The sequence below is a fragment of the Bombina bombina genome, chromosome 4 (genome assembly GCF_027579735.1).
Source record: "Bombina bombina isolate aBomBom1 chromosome 4, aBomBom1.pri, whole genome shotgun sequence".
Lineage (NCBI taxonomy): Eukaryota > Metazoa > Chordata > Amphibia > Anura > Bombinatoridae > Bombina > Bombina bombina.
Genome location: NC_069502.1, coordinates 1,117,764,463 through 1,117,790,994, shown reverse-complemented (window position 1 = coordinate 1,117,790,994; position 26,532 = coordinate 1,117,764,463). Strand labels below are relative to the sequence as shown.

The 26,532-nt window shown below is 33.2% G+C and overlaps 1 protein-coding gene across 2 annotated transcripts; it reads right to left on the bottom strand.

Moving 5' to 3' along the window:
* Positions 1 to 22,695, bottom strand: ATF3 (activating transcription factor 3). 2 transcript variants are annotated; one of them, XM_053712448.1, is made up of 4 exons: positions 22,676 to 22,695; positions 6,865 to 7,107; positions 4,503 to 4,610; positions 1 to 3,234 (listed from the first exon to the last, which is right to left on the bottom strand). In XM_053712448.1, the coding sequence occupies exons 2-4, from the start codon at positions 7,102 to 7,104 to the stop codon at positions 3,037 to 3,039; spliced, it is 546 nt and encodes a 181-aa protein (XP_053568423.1). In that variant the 5' UTR covers positions 7,105 to 7,107; positions 22,676 to 22,695; the 3' UTR covers positions 1 to 3,036. The 2 variants fall into 2 exon arrangements, with proteins under 2 accessions (XP_053568423.1, XP_053568422.1); XM_053712447.1 differs by lacking the exon at positions 22,676 to 22,695 and adding an exon at positions 16,369 to 17,032.
* Positions 22,696 to 26,532: the final 3,837 nt, after the last annotated feature.

Below are 26,532 nucleotides of genomic sequence, written 5' to 3'. Positions count from 1 at the left end.
TTTGCTTGTATTCATATATATTTATTAAAGTATAAAAACTCAAAAACCTCAATATAGAAAAACAAAAGGCTTTAAAGTACCTTATTTTGAGAGATCTGTATGTCTGTTGTGAACATACACTAAAACATGCAATTCCTCTCACATCTGTAATATCGTGAGGAGTTTTAAAACTAAGTACCACAACGATAATTGAACCTGCAGATGTTACAGTGAAAAAAATATATATTTATATTTATATATAGTGCTAACATAATTAACATCATACATGCCAGTAAACACTTGAGTATAACATAAAAAGCCAAACAAAATTACATGACGCCTGCGTCACATGTAATATATTTGGATATATATTACGTTGTAGGAGCCGCACAGAAAAGCAGAAAAAACAATCCATTTTTAATATTTTCAGTGCACCTACCAAAATGAATTATACATTTCTCAAAGCACAAAATTTGATTATAAACAATCAAAACATTTGGAACACTCTGAATCACTAAGTAATACACATACACGGCATTTGGATTAGAATGATTTATATCATTCTGTTTTATGTTTCCTACTTTAGTTTCATATGCTATGGACTTTTAATTCTCAAAAAAAACAAAAAAACATTTATAAGTGAAAGACAATAGGACATTGTAATAAATTCAGATCATATGATAATCTATTCGAAAAAAAAGTTCTGTTGCAGAATATAAAAATGAAATAGGTCTCAGAATTTGATAGCTGGGATACTTTCCAGGCATTTATAAAACAAAAAACCTCGAGTTTGAGGTAAAAATTTACAAGAAATGTACTTTAAAACACACTGAAAATATGGTTTAAAAAAAACAAAACTAATCAATATGAAATTTGAATGATATTTTTGCTATAGTTGGATTCATTGCAGTAAACACTTGCTATGTATCAATGTGGTAAAATGGCGAGTCTCAGCTTTAGTTCATTGTATGTCTATTAATCCGACAATAATATTTCAATGAGGTGCTGATTATGTGTGGAAACTATTCATCAAGAAGTCACTGGCCTAGAAATGCACTTTACATGAAAAGATAGTTTATAGAGTTCTGAAGAGAGATTTGTTGTTAATTCCCACAGACTACAGAGCAGCTCTCTCCAGTAATCAAGAAATGTAAACATGAAATGATTGAACTATCACAGCTTGTGCACAGGTGACTAAGCACTGCTGAACACACAAGCATGAATATATTTAAATCCGAGAAGAGAATATGACATTGAAATGTAGTAGAATAGATGCTTAAATGAAAAAAAAACAACAACATTCAGATGTCGATTCTCAAAGACATAATTAAAGGTCCCAATTAATGGAAACCTTTATATGTTGAATCTCATTCAAGTCCACAAGCATCAACATACAAATGTTATTTTTTTTTAATGAATGCAACTTTTACTGAACTTAAAGGGACATAAAAGTAAAATAAAATGCTATATGTTAAAGCATTTTCATTTTGCACTATTGCTTGCATATAACTATGTGTTTAATAACTACTGTAAAGGAATTAAACATAAAGGGCTAGATTAAGAGTGGAGCACAAAATTGTGCTTTCGCAAGCATAATTTGTGCTTCACTCAGTAATACCAGCACATTAAATTAGCGCTTCACTTTTAATTTAGCCCATAGTAAAAGTCATCTCCAAAACAACAATGCACTAATGAGAGCTAATCGAGTCAATGGCAAGAGCCCTATGTGTCTAGACACCAATCAGCTCCCAGTAGTGCATTGCTGCTCTCGAGTCTACTAAGGTTTGCGTTTCAGCAAAGGATACCAAGAGAAAAAGCAAATTAGATAATAGAAGTAAAGTGAAAAGTTGTTTAAAATCATATGCACTATCTGAATCGTAAACATTTAATTTTGACTTTAATGTCCCTTTAATATTCTTTTAAGATGTATATTCATGGTACTCAAAAGAACTGAAGCTTTCTCTAATGCTTGAGTGTCAATAAAATAAATTGTTGCCAGCATATATAACTAATAATTTATTTAAAAAAAGAATTGTTCCCCCGAACAATGATACACAGCTTTGTGAAGATGCTAGCAGCTGCATGAATTTACTGCAAGCTCCTAAAAACAGTTTAGATCTGGTATTTAAGAGCTCGCTTTGGTGCAGAAGTTCATCCAATTATATTTGCACTGGAGCAAACCATTCACTTACAACATGCCCTTTCTTATTGCTTAAGCTGCCCTTTAACGGACATTCCCTTTATTACTTCCTCATACATTTCTCCTATATTTCTATTTTATTTCCTCTGCCCCAGAGCTTGAAATGCTTAGGCAGCTGGATGGGTAAAACAGATACAAAGAAGTGCACTAACAAAACACATTACACAACATCAAGAATTAACATGAAAACACAAAGTTTGGCAGCAGCAAAGTACCATTTAGTGGCCTCAAAGTAACCAAATCTCAACAATTAGATGCCTTAAAATGTAGAACAGTCATTACAAATAAATACTATTGATCAGGTTTGGCTTTTAAGGCAATGCATAAGGGCTAAACTCTATTGCAGGTGTCTTACCACAAATATCCATTCAAGAACTTACTGAGTCATAGGTAGGAAGCATTTCCCCTGTAATAGACTAGAACTGGGTGGCTGTATCTTGTAGATCAGTAAAGGCTTTCACTCTAAGTTCTGAATACTGAAATGTTTATACTTAGGCGTCAGCTTCCATTAAAATAGACAATACTTGTAAATATGTAAATAACAATTCACATGGTGCTGCTACAGGAAATATTTGTGAATGGATTCTAGCAAAACCCTCAAAAGTACAACATATCACTCTGATATGGCTTCCAGAAACATCAGTCCGGCAGACAAAGGGAGCCATTTCTCCAAGTCATCATCCAGTTAACTGATAAGTAAGTTGTGCAGAGGTTTCGTTCACAACACCTTGTCTTCTTATGAAGAAATCTGCATCAACCTAATCTCTCCAATGCACATCAAGGCTGTAAGGCCCTGGGTGTCTTAGGAGTTTTACTTGTAATACATAAGTAGGTTTCTTAGTTCATTCCCTTGGTGTTTAACTCTGGAGGGTTCCTTCTTTAATCTGCTGAATGAAGAGGTTCCTCTCATCTTCTGGTGTCCTCCCGTTCTGTGCTCGGACTATGCAGGTAGGTCGATGGAGGTTCAGCATGTAGATAAGATGCTGCTTTTCGTTCTTTAGTTCTTCAATCTGAGCTTTCAGTTCCGCATTAATAGATTCCAACTTCTCTGACTCCTTGTTTGATATTAAAAAAAACATTTGATTATAAGTTACAATGTTAGAACCAAAACTTGACACCATCTTATAAAACAAAAATACAGGCACACACTGACTGTAACATATAAAACTAATATTGTATCTAGATAGACAGACATACAGATAATTAGACAGAATTCAAAAAGAGCAAAACTATTTTAAGTTGAAAGACCAAGGCACAGAAACATAATTAACAATGAATGTGCCAATAATGTAGAACAGTTTGAGAAATGATAATTAAAAAATGATTTGTGTACAGAGTATATATTTTCCTGCTGCTCCTACACAGAATTTAAATAGACGATAGATAGATCGATAGATCTGGCACCAGTATATTATTTATTATTATTGTGCTTTAATACTACTAAGCTACCAATAGATGGCACTATAAGAACAGAAGCAGTACTAACAGTGCTCTATAATTAATAACACATTGCTAACTGTAATAGTGTATCAAACAAAGACAACACAAACTGTTTAATGAGATTTGGATCAAATTCTTTGCTAGTTTATTTTGTGGTTTATTGATTTATGAACACAGAAAGTCAATTTAGAAACCAAGTTCCGTTTACCACACTTACTGCTACGCTATGTTACAGTATGTAAGTAGCAAAATGAGTTACAGTATCATAATGTCACAAAAAAATTATATTGCTATTAGGTCCAATTTAGGGTTAGGACTCTATGGTATCCAAGGGTTTTACCAAATGTGGCTACATTGTCACCCTTTGCATAGTTCAGGTAACATTTTTTCAGCTAGGAAAATATTTTACAAACAGAGAGTAGTTGAAAATGTTTTACATTTTAATAATTTAATAATAATTTATAAACTTAATGTTTATTTAATTAATAGCCCCTTTTAGTATAAAATAGAAAGTACAGTTGATTTAACTGCACAAATTATCTCTTAGAAACATACTAACGGTATTACTAATATTTTTAGTCCACCATAAATCATGTCTGTAGAAAGTCAGCTGATTACGGTATCAGCCGAAATGCGTAGTCGTATTATCTGACATCTACGGATTTCACAGTTTGCCTTCCATTTTTATTAAATTTGCTGTTGTGCAATAAAAGTTTGTTTTTACTAATGGAGCGCGCGTATGACTTTTCCTCTGATGCCATAGACACAAGCGAGTAAAGGACATGAAACGCTTGTGTGAGACTGTATCTTTGGCAGAATATGCCGTGTGCAATGTGTTACACCTTTTTGGACAGTTACAGCTTTGATGATGGTATCTACTCACCTTCTGCAAACATTCTGTTTTTTCCTTTTTTTTATTTCGACACTTTGCAGCTGCCACTTTATTCCTTTCCCTTCTTCTCCTTTTCCTCTCGTCCTCCACTGGCACAAACTATGAGACAGACAGAAGAACATTAATTTTGAGTGACAGGCAGCTGAGAGGCCACAATCGGTGAGAGGGAGTATTTGTGTACTAACAAACAAGCAGCACAGGTAAGCCATACAAAGTGCGCTACTATCTTATGACGAGAAGTTACACCTAACTCACTATACAGAAACCAAAACAGGAAGCTACAATCTTCTACTAAATCAGAGACTGGCAGAGTTATAAACAATTTGGAAGTATTCCAGAATAGAATATTGAGCAACCAGACACATATTTGAAACATGTAAATGATTATTTTTATATACTGTAGATATGAATGATAGAAATAGGAGTAAAAGTTATAAACTGTAGTTGTGGCTTCCCAGCTATGACAAATTGTATACCCCTGTACCAAACCAATAGAAAACAATTAAATGTACAAATAAATTAGCTTTTTATTGGGTTACTATCATTGTTTTCTATATTACCTGTCATATATATATATTTATAAGTAGAATTATTCTCTTATTGTTTTGGCCATCTACACCAGAAATGTTGGATCAGTTCTGCATCTAATGCATCTTACTTTAACTGTACATTGGCCCAGCGTTAAAGGGAATTTAGCTTTGACTGTGAGTTGTCTGTATAATATCCAGTGTGATTGTGTTTGGGTGTCTTCATAGAGATAAACTCAGAGCAAAAATATGAGGACAGACATGGAGTAAAATATGAAACCTGGCATAGTACATCAGGCTTGTCCTATACTATCAAATAACTAGCTCCAGTTTTCATCTTTCCAGTATTCTTTTTTGGAATTTCAACTTTGACAGCATTAGCATCAATTTCTAACTTGCCATACACGATTACTGCATTCTAGATATAACACCCCACAGCATGGAAAGAGTTAAAACTGAATGAGGGATGTGGATTTGTAATATCTGTGAGATTACTAAAGCCGGAGATATAACAGCAAAATCAGCAAAATATGAGAAACACAAAAAGAACAGAACTATTTTAAGTTGAATGACTAAGGCACATAAACGCAATTAACAATGAATGTGCCAATAATGTGGAAGAGATTTTGAGAAGTGATATAATAAAAAAAATGTTTGTATCTGAAGTATATACTTTCATGCTGCTCTTTTGCACAGTGTTTAAATATTTATAGATAGATAGATAGATAATTTATTTGTAAAGTGGCACAAAAGTCAGTATATTAAGAAAACAATCTTGGATTTTGTACTAGTAAGAAATAGCAGTTGACAGGTAAATAAAACAGTTTTTGGCCTTTAATTTTTTGTTACATGACTAGACACGAGGGACAAACAAAGATCAGTCTGTCGGGGAAGCAAAATAGCTTCTGACTGGGAGTGTATTAAAGAGACGCTAAAGTAAAAATGAAACTTTCATAATTCAGATATAGGGGTCGCTATAGCGAACCATGTCCGCCCGACATCGCTAAATGCAGACATTTAACATTGCACAAGCATTTCACAAGAAATGCTTGTGCAATGCCGCCCCATTCGCAGGCAATCGACCATATCGTATCGAGATGATTGCAGTCTGCTACCTAAAAGGTGGTGGATAAGTTAAGGATCAGCGGTCTTACGACCGCTGCTTCTTAGCAGTCATTTCCGGCTAAATAGAATTAAAAGGAAATGAAATCCAAAAATTTTATTTCATGATTCAGATTGAGAATACAATTTTAAACAACCTTCCAATATACTTCTATTATCTAATTTGCTTAATTCTTTAGATATCCTTTGTTGAAGAAATAGCAATGCATATGGGTGAGCCAATCACATTAGGCATTTATGTCTAGCCACCAATCAGCAGCTACAGAGCCTATTTAGATATACTTTACAACAAAGGATATCAAGAGAATGAAGCAAATTATATAATAGAAGAAAATTGGAAAGTTGTTTAAAACTGTACGCTCTTTCTAAATCATGAAAGAAAAAAAATTGTGTTTCATGTCCCTTTAACTTTGAAATTTGCCAGGAAGAAAAAAAAAAACTACTCATTTGAAATTCAAATTAAGTATCATTGCATTGTCTTTTTAATATGCATTTGCTGACTATGCAATTTTACTGTATTTAATGGTCTTTAATGAAAAATCAAAGGCAAGATATTTTAAAATAACTGATGCAAATCCATATTAGTACCATGGTAAAGTAACTCAAGTAAAGCACCACAAAAAAAAAATCATTTCAAAAGCATTAATAATATAATTAGTGGACATCATGGTATTAACTAAAGAAAGCGGCTCTACAAGACGCACCTCTGTTTTAGGGTAGGTCATTTCTATGGGCCCCTCAGAAACAATTACATTGTCCAGCGAGCAGGGTGGTCTGTTGGCAAGACGTTTATTCTGAATGGCAAATCTTAATTCTTCTTTAACAAGAGGAGATAAGTTGGTAAGATCTTCAAAACCAAATGTCATTGTAGGTGACAGACACGGGACAATCGCAGTCGCGCTGACTTCAGCAGCGGATCCTTGTCCTGGGTGTTGCAGCATCATTTTCTGAAAGACAAGTAAAAGAAGATGCATATAATATCACACACATACAGGAGGATGACAGACTTAATAGCTTATGGATCTGGGAATGGTTTTACATATGGATGTAAGCAAAATAAACAAAAAAAGATTAGGACCCAGAATTAGAATTGTATGAACCACACCTCCCCAGCTATTGCCTGATAAGTTACTGTTCAACAAGCAGATATGAAATTCTAAGGAACTCATTTTATGCCCAATTTATATAGAACATTGCCAAATTCTAGAAATTACACATAAAGTTCTTACTTAATATGTGACTCATAAAAAATATAAAAAAACTTCCTATGTCTGCTAACACCTAAAAAAGATTTACAGTAATAAATGGCATTTGGGGGAGGAGAAATTAAAAAATCCTGGTAATCAGCTACAGAACATGCATTAAAAATGCCAGCAAAGGTTTTATAAAATACCTTGAAAGTTACCGGAACTTGGGGGTTTATGGATTTTTAACTTGGAACTACAACAGTTTTTAAGCATCTTGTTCAAACACTGGTAAAAATATACTAACAGCTCTCCATTCCCTGAATCTTGCCAGTTCTTATGTTATTCTGTTCACTCTTCATTCTTTAGTGAATCAGCTGCATTGATTTTAAATCAGAGATGCGGGAGAGAGAGATATTAGTGCCCACTTGATCCTATATCCAAGAAAGCTAAATTATTACTTTGCTACAATGTAACTAGAATTGCTAACAGTGAGCAGTCATACCCAGAAACTGAGCTCTGTGCTACATTAGAGGTATCCCACAATGGATACAATAGATTTTTTTAACCCGAAAGGGTTGGTGAACAAAAATATAATTTTATATACAAACAGGAACTAGTCAGTCCCATGTAGAGAGCTGTTCTATAGATTTGCAAATGAGTAAGTGGGCAAATCTGTAGAGGTCATTGGTGTGGCTCAAGGGCCTTATGTTGGACAACCTTCCCACCTTCCCTGAGCTAGCCAGCAGTATAAAAAAAAAAAAAAAAAAAAAAGACCCATGCAAGATAATTAAGGTTTAGCTATACATAATTATGCCCATAATGAGTTTTAATATGATCTATAACATATCTTTTAGTCCAAATGACAAAATTATGTATGTGGGTCATACAATCATATACTAATCATTCTAACTGTTCTTCTGGTTTATTAATCAATCAATCACGTCCCATTTAATCATCAGGTTAAACTTGGCAGGTCTGAATAGAAATCAATGCCAAGAAACAAGGCTGGAAATTTCCATTTGTCTGGGACGATTATTAAAAAAATATGAGAAGTGAAAAAGTGTTTGGCTATAAATTTGAGTATATTATTATTACTTAGTTTTCCCTAACTGGTAAATATAATGAACCCTTTTCATTGACAGAGTGGGCTTCAACACATTACATTTCTGTCTCATTAAAGGGACATGCAAATAAAAATTAAACTTTCACGAATCAGACAGAGCACACAATTTTAAAGAAACCTATTCAATTTACTACAGTATTAAGATATTACCCTATCGGATTCTTGCATCCTCAAAAATAGAGGGTTTTGGGAAAATGCACTAGTAATTAATTTAATTCTATCAATTTTTTTCTTTTTTTTTTACAATGTTTATGTCAATATTATTGTATATATTATGCTGGAGCCAAACTGCCCAATAATGAAGGATCCCAGAATCTCCCTTTAAACCCAGGAGACCATCACTATATTAGATGATAATGGCATTATCCCCTGCTTGCCTTATAATACGTAGCAGCAGAAGAGGTAGCTTGGGTAAATCTATTCCAAACTAGGTTTTTCTAAGTAATCGGGTTAAGATAGTACAAAGGTTCAACTAGCTACAAAAAATACATCCAACTGGTTTATTATTACACAAACTCCAGCTTTATTTTTAGCACAAGATCACCAATTAACTGCCCCAGTTTCCAGAATGACACCAGGACTCCCATTATTTCTGGAATGGTCTTGATGTTTTATTTTAGTGCTTACAGTTTTGACTAATTAAACTTTTTACTGCCCTAATGAATATGCTTACATATGTATCTATGTGTTTTACTGTATATATTTCACATTCCAATGTTATTCACTTACAGGAAAATTTAATTTTTTATTGTGAATACATATTTCTATATGTTTCTGTATATACATATACCTGTATATCTATTCCTATAGATATATAGATATGTATTTTATACTAACATTATTAGATATATAAAGAAATATTTATTTAATAATAAAAATTACATTTAATGTAAAACATGGGTAACAGGATTCGTGTTTTAGGTCTAACGGGGTGTTGGGTTGGTGCTCATGAAGAATTACTAATCTCCAAATGCATTTCTGAAAAATGATATATACTGTAGAAAATGCTAAATAATATATATATATATATATATATATATATATTTATATATATTTATTATTATTTTTTCTACAGTATGTCTAATAATATACATTGTTAAAAATATTTTATATACAATATTTCATAAACACGTTTTGAGATTAGTAATTCTTCATGAGCGCTAACCCGACACTGCGTTAGACCTAAAGCGCAAAACACGAATCGCGTTACGCATATTTTACATTCCTGTTCTTTTTTTTTTAATTTTTATTATTAAATCTAAATATTTCTACATATATCTGATAATGTTAAATAGGTATCTATACCTGTAAAAATATTTTGCACTAGGGCTGTTGTGTTGGCCTGCTACTGTGCATTCATCTAAAATTCACTGTCTAATAAACAATACACACAGCCAGCTTCTACCGTTTAGTTCAGCAGCCTTAAAAATGCATGTACCCTATTTAAAAGGACAAGAAACCCCAAAAATGTATTTTATGATTCAGATAGAGCATGCAATTTTAAACAACTTTCCAATTTACTTCTGTTATTTAATTTGCTTCTTTCTCCTGCTATCTTTGCTGAAAGGTTTATCTAGGTAAGCTCAGGAGCAGCAAAAAAACTAGGTTCTAGCTGCTGATTGGTGGCTGTATATAAATACTGATTGTCATTGGCTCACCCATGTGTTCAGTTAGAAACCAGTAGTGCATTGCTGCTCCTTCAACAAATGATACCAAGAGAATGAAGCGAATTTAATAAAAGAAATAAACTGGAAAGTTGTTTAAAATTGTATTCTCTACCTATCTATCTATTGGGTACTTATAAAACGCGAACTAATCACCCCTGAGGGTCTCAAGGCGCTAAGGGAAAGCAGATAGGAGGAGGGGGGGAGGGGATGGGCGTTCAGTTGAAGAGCCAGGTTTTGAGGTCCTTTCTGAACTTTGTAAGGGAGGTGGATTGTCTGAGGTGCAGCGGGAGGGTGTTCCATGTCTTTGCTGCTATGTGGGAGAAGGATCTTCCGCCCACTGTGGATTTGCTGATGCGGGGGACCTAAATCATAAAAGAAAAATGTTGGGTTTTATGTCCCTTTAAGTCTTACTTTCACACGACCATTGGGCAGTGCCGCACACATTAAATGACTTCCCTAGTTTATTTCCTCACACTGACATAATACTGAATAAAGCTTCACTAGTTCTGCTTCCTCAGACAAATGAATGTATATCAAATGCTACAAGTCATGATGACTTCAGGTTAAGCTTCCACAGTCAGCTGGTTCATGACCTTACTGGCCTGAAACTAACCTGCACCATTCTGACATCAGTAATCATGTAGAGCAGCTAGTATTGCTTCACCATGTGCGCGGATTCTCTTTCATCTGCTGAAAGCAGGAAGCAAGTTTAAATTTCCCCAGGAAACTGGGTCTGTTTTATTGGTGTTGCTATCCCACAGCTCTCTTGTGTAACCGTTAAGCAACTGCCTCGATGTTTAAGGTAATAAATGACAACGTGATGATGTTGCTATGGCAATGAGGAGAAATTATTATTAATTTAATAAATAAACAGTATGTTTAAATATTATTACAGTCAGTGTGACTTTTCATTTTTTTTTTTTAGTTAAACTGGTGTATTACACAATGTACGTAAATATAAAAGTATATATACTATTAACAAATATAGAAGTGCAAAAAGAAAATGCTGTAAGGTGTAAGAGCATTTATGTTATTGCACTGTGGCTTCAATATAACTCTGCTTTCAATCTCTGCATTGGGTTAAACACATAGTTTAAGTCAGTTTCAGAGCAGCAATGCACTACTGGGACCTATCTGAACACATCTGGTAAGCCAATGACAAGAGGCACATGTGTGATGTTCCTGGTCATACCTAGGTATGCTTTTCAACAGCAGATACCAAGAGAACAAAGTGGATTTGATAACAGCTGAAATTGAAAAGCTTCTTAAAATTGCATGCTCTACCTTGGCCAAGACAGTTAAATTTTGACTTGTGTGTCCCTTTAAAGGGTCACTAATCCATAAAATAAATGCTAGACATAATGATGAATCCAAAGCAAATAATCGCCTAAGAATAATATGCAGATGTGTTTTTTAATTATATAAGTTGTATAAATAGTTAATAAATAAGTGTAAATGTTTAGTTTCATTTTACTAAGGGTGCTGCCATGTTGTAACCAAGTTATTATAGGTCAAAAAAGTCTGTTTTATCTGACCTCTCCAGCTGAGGCCAGTTAGGAATTAAGCGTTGGTTTAGTTTTCCTTTTAAAGACATGACCAGAGTGGCAGCTACATGAATTTGCCACTCCTAATGTGCTCAATCCCCATGTTCTATTCAGGAAAGTAATGCTCAACTAGAAAAATAACTGCACCACTTTACCCAGTAGCCTTTAACTTAAAGGGAAATCAAACGTTCATGATTTAGACAGAGTATGCATTACTTTTCTATCTACCTCTACTATCAAATGCACTTTCTTCTATTGGTATCCTTTGTTGAAGAGCATACCTAAGTATGTTTAGGAGCAGCAGTGCATTTACTGGGAGCTAACTGGCGATCCAATGACAAGAGGCATATATGTGCAGCCACCAATCACCAGGTAGGTTCCAGTAGTGCATTGCAGCTCCTGAATTTACCTAAGTATGTTCTTCAACAAAGAATTTTTTTGTGTGGTGCACAATTTAAGTTTTAAATTTACATTAAGAGCTAAAAACAGTAATTCTATGAAGCATTTTCATTATCCTAGGTTTTAAAAAAAAAATTAAAAAATAATACATGTAAAAATGTCTGTAAATGGATATTAAAGTGTAAAAATGACTAATTTGTTTGCGACTGCCCCTAACAATTGCCTCAACAGCTGTCTCCTCCTTCGGACCAGCATGTTCTCTGAGGAACCTGAGTAGGTATTTATCACTGTTTTAAACACTTTTGTCAGTGTTAAAGGGACAGTACAGTAAATACATTGAGACTTCAATATAAAATATTAAGTTGTGCATAATGAAACAACTTTGCAATAAAATGTAATTGTTTATTTTGTGCCCTTTTTCATGTAATTTAGCTTTGAAAATTGAGCAATTTCTATTTCTCAGAATTTGACATGTACCCTGCTGATTTCTTAAAGGGACACTGAACCCAAATTGTTTCTTACATGATTCAGATAGAGCATGCCATTTTAAACAACTTTCTAATTTACTTCTATTATCAATTTTTCTTCTTTCTCTTGCTATCTTTATTTGAAAAAGAAGGCATCTAAGCTAAGGAGCCAGACAATTTTTGGTTAAGCTCTGGACAGCACTTGTTTATTGGTGGGTGAATTTATCCACCAATCGGCAAGAACAACCCAGGTTATTCACCAAAAATGGGCCGGCTTCTAAATTTACTTTCTTCCTTTTCAAATAAAGATACCAAGAGAATGAAGAACATTTGATAATAGGAATAAATTAGAAAGTTGCTTACAATTGCATGCTCTGTCTGAATCACGAAAGAAAAAAATTGGGTTCAGTATCCCTTTAAAGGGCCAGTAAACCTAAAAAATAATGTTCTATAATTCTGCACATAGTGCAGAATTATATAACATTATATTAGCAGCAGCTTTATAAAACCTAATATTCCCTGTGAATTTTTATAAAAAAATACTGTTTTCCAGACCCGCTCTCTATGCTCTTCTGAGCGGGTCTGTTTTTATCACAGAGCGCATCTGGCCAGCTGTCTAGTCACAGCCTGGCCCGACCGCGCCATTACTCTCAGTGCAGCTCGCTCTCACTGTCAGACAGAGCAGGAGCGAGCTGCACTGAGAGTAATGGCGCGGTCGGGCTGTGACTAGACAGCTGGCCAGATGCGCTCTGTGATAAAAACAGACCCGCTCAGAAGAGCACAGAGAGCGGGTCTGGAAAACAGTATTTTTTTATAAAAATTCACAGGGAATATTAGGTTTTATAAAGCTGTTGCTAATATAATGTTATATAATTCTGCACTGTGTGCAGAATTATATAACATTATTTTTTAGGTTTACTGGCCCTTTAAGGATAACTCTGCTCCCTATTTGGCTTTGTCAGATAAACAACTGCCAAACAATGTATTCTATACTAACTTTTAAACCTGCACACAAACAACTACATTACCAAAGTTACAAGCATTTTGTAAGGTTTGGTCATTTTTTATGTGAACTCTCAAATATCTATATTAAAAAAAAAAAATACTTACTGCCCTTATTGTGTTTTTGAATTTTTAACATTGTAAGAAGTTACTCTGTCTCCTGAGATATGTGGCCATTTGATAAGTCTTCTAGCTGTCATATTTCACAATGACATTACATTCAGAAATTTACTGTTAGACCTTCACAGATGCGGGCAAAATGTTTTACAAGCAAATTCTCTGTGTAAATGATTTTCACTACATGTAAAAAAAAAAAGCATATCTGTGAAATTGCTAGGTAAATTTAGAGTATTTCAATTTGAGCTTTGTTACATTACTATTAAAATAATTAAAACTGCCTTCATGGGTGTTAAAGCTGTGAAGTTCAGTTTGCAAGTACTATTTGGGATTTAGAAATAAAAAAAAATGTTTGCAGTTACAACTACATATTAAGAATTGTAACATAGAATTATTTTGTGTTTAATCCATGCTTAAATAAATAAATAAATAGCAATAATTTTCCAATTAGTTCTTTGAACTCTCAAACTTCTATGATCCTTATTTTAAAGTAAGAGATTTTACTACATTTAAAGGGTACCTTATGGTGTGTGATATATCTATTGTATTACTATATTGTAAAAAAAAGTATATTTCAAGGCTCCTTGTGAAATAAAGAAAGCAGGTCCTTTTTCAATTAAAGGGACATGAAACAGCATTTGACTTTCATAATTCAAATAGCGCATATAATTTTAAAAATGTTACCTATTTACTTACATTATCAAATTTGCTTTGTTCTATTGGTATGTTTTGTTGAGAAGCAAGTAGGTAAACTCATGTGCACATGCCTGGAACACTATATGGCAAACACTTTGCAAAAATTAATTTAACAATGTTATACATTGTGGAAACAATGCTGCCATCTAGTTTTCCGTACGTGTGCATGCTACCTATCTAAGTATTCTATTTAACAAAGAATACCATGAGAACTAAGTAAATTTGATAAGACATATATTGGAAACATTTTTTTAAGTTGATATGTTCTTTCTGAATCATGAAAGAAAAATGTGTTTCATGTCCCTTTAAATACTAACACTTAGCCACTGATTCTAATAATGAGTAAAGGTTTATTTCTCTCACTCACTCTCATGTTATGATCTGTTATTTGTGACCATATTACATTCTCATTCCCACTCTCTCTTCCTGTGCCTTGGTCCATCTGTAGCACCTGTGGGTTTGCCCTCTGGATCCTATCTCCTCATTCTTGTTCACAATCACATCCTCCTGTCTCATTTTATCTCCTGCATTCTGTCCCCTGCATGAAGCCTTCTGTTGGTCCCAATTACTAGGGAATGTACCCAATAGCTACATGATCATTAGAACCCCCATCTGAAAGAGGACACTTGGCCAAGGGATGGTCGCATGTTCTGCTTAAAATAACAACTAACTACATTGTTGTGGACTTGAACATCAGAATCTGTCTTTGTTGGTGACATCATACATGACATCACCTATGATGATATCATAACATGACATCATAGGATCAAAACTATTATCTGTAGAAGTCTAAAATATTAACAGCATCCAACCTTTTCTCACACAGCTCACCTGTTATAAAAAGGCAAAGCAATAAGCAGCTGTCAACATGGTTCTATAAGGGAGTCAGCTAAAACTTAACTATTACTACAAATACAAAATAAAAGTATTTGCACAGGAAATCTAACCTATCCGTTGTACACAACAATAAACCAGTTTGCACAATTGTCCTAAGTAAATGAACTGCTGAGTATCAGCCAAACTTTCAAATTGATGTTTTTCTCGGGAATTTGATCGCCACCTTTTGGTCTCAGGGTGTAACACGAAAAAAAGAAGAACTGAAACTATTACCCAGCAGTTTCATCAGATGCCTGAAATTCTGAAGAGAAAAAAAAACTGTGCTTGCGCCTGAGGGTCGTGTAGGATCCTTATCAGCCTGAGAGCTCCAGCTGCCCGAGTCCGGGAAATCACAGGCTACTTACCTGGCTACAGAACTTTCTACATAAACGTGAGGTCCTTTATTTACTATCGCAATGTCCCCAATGTGTCTGCACTTCGCCTCATATTAAATCATTGTTTAAAAGGCGCATTAGTGTGTATATTACACATTATATACAACTATCTGTATCTGCAAATGATAGACATGGAACTTAAAAACGTATAAAGTCTAAAAGTTAAATTGTAAAAACATAATTCACCCTATAAAAAAAGCTTATATATATATATATATATATATATATATATATATATACACACAGTATGTGTGTATGTATGTGTATGTATGTGTATATATATATATATATATATATATATATATATATATATATATATATATATATATATATATATATATATATAACTCGTTTACTATATTTCAGCTTTAAAACAAAACAAGGGTAAGAACTTATAAAGTGCAGGTTTACATAACAAATTAGCAGGGTGCTCATGTTCTGTACCTGAGGGATGTGCTACACGCAGACGGGAAATACTAAAAAGTGGCAAGAAACAAAACAACCAGCAGGATAACAGGGAAAACAAAGACAAAGGAAATAATAAGAACAAAAAAAAAAGTCATTTGGATAAAATCTAAGATCTAAAATGTAAGAGTTTTGGCGCTTGTTAAAGAATAAATAGAGAATAAAGTAGGAAGAAGAGGGCAGGCATAAAGAGTAAACAATTCACACGAAACAAAGAAAGTTCTTACAGAAGAAGTATAAAAGTGGCCATAAAGAGAAGCCCCAGCTCACCTTGTCGGTTTGGTGATGCCCTGCTCTTTAGCTGAAGGGAGCAGTGGTCCAACAGTGGCAACAAGAAAAAAGTCCAGATGAGTGAGCTGCCGGCTGCCCTGTGTGTGTATGAGCTGCTGCTGCTCTCACCCGCCGGCCACTCACTATCTCACGGTCACTATCTCGCACGGAGTTGCATCACCTCTTTATATAGCAGAGAGGGCGTTCTGGAATGCTGGCCCAGTCTCTGACGTCATTCTATTTATAGCAGAGAGAGCCCTGTCGGTGATGCAAGTAACAAGGACTAGGACTACGGGAGGAGGAAGCGAGTAAAGAAAGGGAGGGAGAAGGGAAACCTCTCTCCATAACTGGACTTGGCTCCTGGTCCAGCACGAGATTAACCCTTTGGCTGCCGGAAAGGACTGCAATGGTTTCTAACTGCTGTGCCCACACATTTAACATGTTGGCTGCCAAAGAGAGTGGCTCTAAATGCCTCTCTTGTTCCCTAATAGTATTTAACGGATAACCTCTTCAGTGCGATAGCGGATTTCAATATATTGCTAGTGGGTTTTTAGTCATCCTGGCTGGAAAAAGAGGAAATCAGGGCACTTCCCATCAATGCGTTGCGGTCCTCTCTGGCAGCGCAAGGGTTAAGCCCTGAATGTCACTCACATGAGCCAATGCAACCTAACCAAGCTGAGTGACTGCAGAGGGCTGGCATGTGACTGCTGGGCGGGGATTGACTACGTCACTATAACACGCCCACTGCAAAGAGAAAGTATATAAAATAAAGAGGGCGCTTTTTGACATGTTTTGGTTTTGTTGTTAGCCTGCAGTCTCTAGGTTACAGATAAGAGGCTGCCAGAAAACAATCATTTAACAAACAAAAACTGTTCAGCATCTTGCAGCATCTCTCCCTCAAAAAATAATTCTAACCTAACCTACTCATTCCATTTGACGCTTAAATGTGGGAGATTAGTTTTATTTAACATTTGTTTGTTTTTATCTAGTTGTTCAGTTTACTGAGAATGGAGCAGCTGACATTTTAATAGTGACTAAATATGTTTTTTTGTTTTATACCTGTATTATAGTAATTATATTATTAATTATACCTGTATTAACTTTTACTTTTAATACTAAGAGCTATTATTCTGTCAAATAAAATACTAAAATATCATGATAGAAAGATAATATAGGTACAAAGCCCTAAATCCAAAATTCCAAAATCCAAATTTATTTTGATATCCTAACTTTTTAATTATTATTTTTTTAAATAACATTTTTAAAAATGACTATTTATTACAGCCTGTAAATTACAATCTTTTCTGCCCCTTCCTTTTGGTCCTTTTTTTTTTTGTGTTCTAAGAGGCAAATAATAGTTATTTAAATCAATAATAATTACCTTTCTGATTACAGTACTGAGGGTACTATGTATTACAAATTATATATAATGATTTTAGAAAATATAGTCTACATATAAACAATGGATTTTGTAACATAATTTTCTAACTTTATTTCAAGTCATTTAACTGATTCTATATTACTACCCAGGGAAACATTTACATAGTTTAGTTCTCATTTCATAAGACGATTTGCTTTGGAAAACAGACCTCAGATACTGTTGCACAATATATAATCTATCTATCTATCTATCTATCTATCTTTCTTTCTTTCTTTTCTCTCACACCTATAAATATGTTCTTTGCATTTCGTTATATGATAAAAATATTTCCTCATTCCTCACACTCTTCTACAATAAAGTATCTTCTTAAATAGACAATAGCCAGTAAATAAATGTCAGATATAATGATGTATTCAAAACAAACATTAGCCTGGTTTTAACCCTTTGATGGCCGGGTTAATTTGTCTACATCGGAACAACGCACGTGATCGCGAGATTTCAATGATGGGATCGGGTCAAGGGGGGCATCCCTGTGACACTAGGGCACGCCCTCCAGACCACAATCACATCACGGAAGCACAGTTGGCTTTAGGACAGCCAACGGTTATGACGTTCTATTCCGTCAGAACGGCATTAAGCCCAGTGTAATTGTGACGGCATAGAACGGCATAACGGCGTTAAAAGGTTAATGTGTATATACATTTTTTAAAATAATATTAGTTGTTTAACAAACAATAGTTGTGTACAATTGTTACTATTTGACATAGTTTAAAGTCCCTTTAAACCTGCTATATTGCACACAGCCATTGTTTGCACATATACCTGTCTGTAATCGTCCTAAGCAGAAAAATATTAAAGTTAATCTAGGTTTTAACAAGGTGACTCCAATTACTTTCTAGAAACTCAGGACAATTGAAAAGCCCCCAATTTTCAGAGTTACAGGAAAATGAGACAAAATAACTAAAGTATATTGTAAAATATGACTACACATAATCTTTTCAAATTACAATCTTTCTCTCGCTCGCCTATGTAAAAATTATATTGTAATTGCTTCCTTTTCAAAATATAAACCTCTCATTACTTTTCACTCATTCATATAAAAAACATTACATATATGAATCCTATGCTGCTTTCCTATACTTTTTACAATTAGATTTATTACATATCGCATACAAAGTATAGAACGTAGGGAAGGAGCATTAAAACCAAACAGAAAACAGTTATAAACAGCTGCTAATATTACATAATGTATAATGTTTTATCAGTAGTCTAACCACTCAGTTTTATAAATTATTAACACAGTTTATTGATGTATGAATTACTGTAAAAGGGAAATGCAATAAGCAATAATGTCTGAAAAGTGATATATGCTCAATATAATGCAGATGATGATTATTTTTATTATCATTATTATTACACTTTCTGCAGTTATATAAAATATATTTAATTTTCTTGGTAAACAACTCTGAAAAAAACATTGGTACTGCGAAAATCTAAAGGAAGGACCTGAGTTTTAGAAAAGCACATTCAAAAAGTCATCTCTTAAATAGGTTCAACTTTCTAAAAATTGCACTAAGATAACAAAGGCCAATTTGAGCACAGCTTTGTATCCCAGCAAAGTATTAGCAACAGTAATATGGAAATTAAACTCACAGTGTATCACCTTTAAAGTTTGGTGGTCATTTTTAGCATGAATCTCATTAAATGTTTTTCAGCAATATTATTAGGTTGGCATGAAGTAATGTCATGTTGGATATAGGATACAAAGTAAATATTGCATAAAAGGTTGTACCCTAAAAACTATAAGCGCCAGATTACAAGTAGAGTTTTGCTAAAGTAATATTTGCACTCCACTTTGTAATACCATACCAGCGCATGCAAATGTGCGCTGATATTACAAGTTTGCTGCAATGCGAATGCAACCTCACGTTCGCATTTCATGGAAGCTTTGTGCTCACAAGATCGTGCTTCCATAGGCTCCAATGGGAGCCTCATTCTCATGTCATCAGACACAACATGAGAACTAGCGCAGCAAATATATATATATATATATATATATATATATATATACTGTATATGTATATGAATATATACATATATATTTATGTGTTAATGTGTGTATAGATATATATATATATATGTGTTAATGTGTTAATGTGTGTATATACATATATATTTATGTGTTAATGTGTGTATATACATATATATTTATGTGTTAATGTGTGTATATACATATATATTTATGTGTTAATAAGTGTATATACATATATATTTATGTGTTAATATGTTTATATACATATATATTTATGTGTTAATGTGTGTATATACATATATATTTATGTGTTAATGTGTGTATATACATATATATTTATGTGTTAATGTGTGTATATACATATATATTTATGTGTTAATGTGTGTATATACATATATATTTATGTGTTAATGTGTGTATATACACATATTAACACATAAATATATATGTATTTAAGCCTATACATACTATACATATATGTTTACAGGGAATACACAGTTTCCATAAACCACAATGTAAAGGCACTTTCAGTTCCGTTTTTTTTCTAACACCCCACAGCCGCCAACTTTATCTCCCAAAAACTGCCTAGTGCAGTTTTCTTTTTTTTTTAAATGGCTGGTTATTTATTTATTGTGAGCCCGCAAATGAGTGAATTTGCCTCGTTGCAGGCACGCAATAAATTAACGCTCCACTTGTAATCTAGCCCTAAAACTTTTGTTGTGAAAAAATAAAAATAAAATAACACACACACACATAGAGGTGGAAAGTAAAAAAAGTTTCTAGTTTACTTGTTAAATATAGGAGAAAATTAATATTTTTTACTCTGCTACTGCAATTTCTTAGTCGTCAATATGCAAAACATGATAATTTGTTATGTTACAGTTGCATGGTTGAAATTTTGGGAATTATTTTATGGGAGGTCTGTAGCCTCTTTAATAATCACAGGGAAATTATTACCCAAACTTCCACCATGTTGCTGCAACATAATAGTATATACAATAATCTATCTTTCTGTATACTGCACATACATATAACCTAAACTTTATCTGTAAATAAGAAAACATGCAGCTGTTAGATATCACCCATATTTTATTCTGACCTTCATATGAAGAGAAACATATTTTTCATTTAAATTAAATAGTTTAGAAGTTGTAAATCACATACACATCTATATTATACATTGGAAAAATATAAACAATTTATTGAATAGAACTGATACATATTAAATAACCTTTTTATACTTAGTATTATAAATGGTTTTTAACACAAAGCACTCCAAAAATATCCCTTGCCATATGCTAAGACTGTATCCGTCATTAAGAAGCATATGACATGCTATATAAAGATATAAAACGTAATCACTGGTACTGCATTTCAAAATAACATTGCACACACTAAGTAATGATGTAATTACTTCCTTATCCTAAATAACATAGGTCAAGTGCTCAGTTCTTCAATTGTGCTGCAATTTGTTAATCACTAAAGAATTATACATAGCCTTTCTCAAATTATATATATATATTTTTTATTTTATTTCTATATATGTGCATCCGGAGGTTTCAGATGCCTTCTAATGCAGAAGAAGGCTGCTGCTTGCGGCATTCGCCTCTTTTTGGAGGAAAATTTTTTATTGTGTAAGTACAACACACTAAGATCTGTGCAAATCAACATATCTACTGTTGTATTACTTTCTTCCAGCTGGAAAAAGAGATTACTGCATACAAACCTTAAATAATCCTTACAGAGAATCCAACTGCACCAATAACGTAAAAGACCAATGTTTATGCCTTATGCTTTGGATTAAAGTGAAAATAAACACCTTAAGATTTTAATATCAAAGCTTTAATTATGCATAGTAATGCAAATTTGTATTATACTTTCATGATTTATTTTACCCCTATTAATTTAAAGGACCACTCAATACAATAGAAATGCATAATTAACAAGTACATAATAGAAAGAAAATGCAATAGAACTTACTCTGAATTTCAAATAAGTAGTAGATTTTTTTCTGACAATTTTATTTTTTTGGAAAGTGTCTTAAAAAAGAAGTGGAGAACAGTACAGGAAAGCAGTGGTCTGATGACCCCTGCTTGATAAATACTGACTGCAGGTTTTCTTTATACATGTGCGTTTCGATTCGGAACTAATCGAAATTCGTCCGAATTTGTTAAATTCGGAGATTCGGATCGATTTTGAATTTCCGAATCGATCCGAACCGAAATTTGAAAACATCCGAAACTATCCAAACAGAATTTTATCGCCAGGCACAAGTCTAGTTTTCTTCTGTAATATATAACACTGTTATATTAATACACATTTTACCTCTGTGATTACCTTGTATCTAAGCCTCTGCATACTGCCCCCCTTATTTAAATTCTTTTGGCAGACTTGCAATTCAGCCAATCTGTGCTGACTCATAAGTAATTCCATGGGAGGGAGCACAATGCTATCTATATGGCACACATGAACTAGCACAGTCTAGCTAAAAAAAAGCACTGAGATAAGAGGCAACATTCAAGGGCTTCAAAATTAGCGTATGAGCCTAGATTTATATTTCAACAAAGAATACCAAGAGAACAAAGCAAATTTGATGTCCCTTTAAAGATAGGAGCTTCAAATTGAGCTAGAGTTGTACTAACCACAAAAAAAAAACAGGACATTTAAAATAAAATAAAACTGACCAGCAATTCATTTAAACAACATGTCATGAAGATTCTAATTTGATATATTTGGCCTGATTATCTAAAGTTCTCTGTTCTTGCTAAATTCTCTAAAAAAAATCACCACTACTATACTAATCCCCTGTCATTATTCTCTAAAAGCAGTTTTTACCTTGAAAACAGTGTGTCTCACAAAGGTTTGTTAAGGAGATGCATAACAATAAGACTTACAAAAAAGTGTGATTTAAAAGATGTATGATCTCCATATCTCTTGAGAAAGTCCGCTGAGTGGGCGGATGAAACGCGTAGAGGTGGAGGGAAGTAGTGGAGTAGAAGGGAAGGAGTGTGATCAAGGGGAGTCCCTGGTCAAACAGTAGCCCTGAAGTCTGTGTCACAAAGGAAAAATACAGGAGGAGGGACTGTGAGACGGAGAGACTCATATACTTTGTTTTTATACTTATGCACAACATTTTATTCAAGTAAATTTTATTGAGCTTTTACCTTGAATCGAGGTGTGCTTTAGTTTTGCATATTTCCCCTGCAGTGATTTTCGATTTAAGAATGCCGGCAACACGTTCAGGCTTTCACAGCAGCACCTTGATTTGGAGTATTGTGATACGCATGGAAGGCCAGTTCCACATGCGGGAGTGTATTGCTTCCATCATAAGCCTTTCAGATGCCGTTGCAGCAGGAGACAAGTAAACATTTGAATTTTTTCTAAAAGTGACTGCACACAGTTTGTGGATACACAAGCGAAACTATTTTGTGTGGGCACTTTGTTTAGTATTTGATTACATACTTGATATTAAGCTCTCTTTGTTACTTTTGTGTAAACACATACATTAATTATTGGAAAAAATTTGCAATGAAATTGTTCATCAAAAAATGTATTTTAAGGAAAAATTTATATTCATATTGAAATTACGTAGGGAAAAAAACTATTTAAGGCACACAGCAGAAATCCTAATAAAACTACACTACACATGCAAAAAAACTCAGTGAAATTTATACTTAAAAGTGTATTGTTTTACTTATAGTAAGATGAGTTTCCCTGCTTCTGCTAGAGTGCTGAACAGGAGTATTCCCTGGGTGTTGCTGAAAGTTCTTAACTAGGTCTTCCATATTCACTAAAAATGCTTCCTGCATATCTTGTTGTTTTTTCTTGCAAACTGAAGAAAAGGGGTGATTGTAAGTTACTGTCTCTGAAAACAAAGTCATCTGATTTGTATTGGCTCCAGTATCTAATTTTTAAAGTGTACCCTCTGTGCCCTGCTAACATCACTCTCCCTGACAAACGCCATTACTTTCTAGGGGAGAAATCTCACATGGAAAGACCCTTTGAACCCGAGAGCGTCAACATCCTGTGGAGTTTAGATTATTGGGCCGTAACTCAGTTTCAAGGGATTTACAACCAATTTGGAACTTTTCAAAATCATTTGTAAACTGTTGTAGTAGCTAGCACACCACATAAAGAGATAAAGAGCTCACATCATTTTGAATTTAATATTGTGAACATCTACATTTAATAATACTATATATTAAATCTTATTATTGCAATTTAATATAGTGACATTGTTATAATGTAATTTAATACCACTGTTTAATTTTCAGAATGTGTTTAAATATTGATACTTATTTGATCATTTTCTTTTCAATTCTAAAACATCCTAATAACAATTGACACCTGTATTTATGAAGTATCACCATACATAAGGCTTGTTACATTAACCCCATTGCACTGTACCCAGTAAGTTGGCTGTGGTAAGGGCTTCTAGGGTGGTAGGAGTGTGGTTCTCACCAACAGCGGTGCAACCACACTATTTCTGCATGGCTCACTGCCTGATGTGAAGGGGTTAAACATAGCAAGTCAGTAGATAAACAGCCTGTGTCTTTGAATCACCAGCTTTAGCCAGAAAGTTGTCTGGATTTAACAAATTCATTACAAGTCAGTGGTTTGTGGACAGCCAACTTGGAGATTTTTCTCTAAGTCATTTATTTCACACAAAAGTCAGAAATAAGTTGGAGCAATATTGCACCTATATGGAGAGATTCTCATAGTTCTGGGTGACACATTTCTAATTTGTCCAAGAGCAACTTACCTGAAAACCTCAACGTGTAAGTTTTATATATCTAATAAAATATGTCAGTCACATTTTTTTACCAGTAAGTTATTAAAAATGGTGAGAAAAAACAATAATCATTGCAGTAGCTTATATTGCATCAACATTATATCTGACTGAATTGTTCTATTATTCCTTATATTGACAAAACTTAACTTTGTTTATTGAAGTTTAGCATCTTAAAAATGTTGTGTGATATTAACACAAAAATAAAGAATACCAAGGAATTGTTGTACAATAGTTGGCAAATAATGAAACATAAGTAATCTATTAATTCTATTTATTTTTTCATGTTCCCCATAAATATTATATGATTAGTTACACTGAATCCAAAAATGTATTCAGCTGCTTTGAATAAATAAATTATACAGTGTGATTTTGCAAAACAAATACAAATAATATTTGCTTGATTTTTCTCCATGCGGGCAAGGTTTTGAATATCAGGCCCTAGTAGTGATGATTAAGTAGGATATTCATTAAACAAATTCTTACAATGAAATATAAGAGGCGTATTGTAAAGAAGAAATAAATCAGAAATCTACTAGTTTCAGATTTATATTTTTAAGGACTGTAAAACTCTATCAATGTAATATTTACACACATTTTATGTCAGGCAAACAATAACAATCCTAACACCAGTGAAACATCCAAAAGCAAAATTATTTGACATCATGATCTACTGATAGGCCAAAACATTTAATAATATTAACCAAAATACAGTTTTCAATTATCAATCCCATCCTTTTTAATATAACAGCAAATATAAAGTAGAATTGCAGATTGTAGAACCACAATAAATATTGTGGGTACAAATAAAATATATTGTATTAAATGGTATTAATATAGATTTTGATTCATTTAATTTGTATACATCAGTAACAAAATAGAACAGTTATGTTATATTTTTAATAATTGATAACTTAAATTGCACTTCTAAATAAATGCAGATTTTTCCCCCAACCTTTCAAATAAATAACATTTGTTTTTTATAGTAAAATAAACATTTGTAAGGACAACAGTGGTAATATGAGCCAACTTGGAATAAAACAACAAAACTAAAAATATGAATCTTTATAACATCAACTTTCTAATTGTATCACAAAAAGAAGTAATAGTCTATCAAGAAAACATACAATATATGTAACACTACCTAATATATTTTTGGGGGGATTGCTAGAGTTATGTGCATATGTTTGAATTTACTACCAATATACATATTTAGGGGTACCGTATATTCCATTAATTTTGAAAAGCTTACATATGATTTGTATACAAAAATTCCCATTGACAATTTTTTATTTTGTAAGAACAATACTTTAAAATATTAGAACCACTCAGGACTTATTCCTAGTAAAATAATTGAACTTTGTATGTAATGACAAAAACATGATTTCTGTGATCAATATCAATATCAAAACATGTACGAAACAATCTGAACAACTTTTCAGTAATTATATATTAGAAATCAAAATGCAGTACTATTTTATGTAACCATCATGTTACAAGACTATTAAATCATTAGCAGAATGTTTAAAAGGTTTAAATATTTGTAGACTCTTCAACAAGTGAACGTATTACATATTTAAGTAAATATAAATACAAATAAAATTACACCTTAACATATAATACTAAAAAAATATATTCAAAATTAAAAAATAAATAATTCACAACAAAAGTGAGAAACAGGGCTATTGTTAAAAGAATAATGTGATTTATTTTCAAAACCTGACCACGATATCCACAAAGTAGTAAAAGTGTGCAAAATGTATGAGTTATTTATAATTTAACTAGGTGTCTGTTTCTAAACTTCTGACTGAACAGTTTACTTTTTTAAATAAGAGCTGACAAGTCAGTCAATGAGTCAAACTCATCAGAATCAAGTCAAATTTAAAGGGACATTCTACACCAGAATTTTTATAGTTTAAAAAGATAGATAATCCCTTTATTACCCATTCCCTAGTTTTGCAC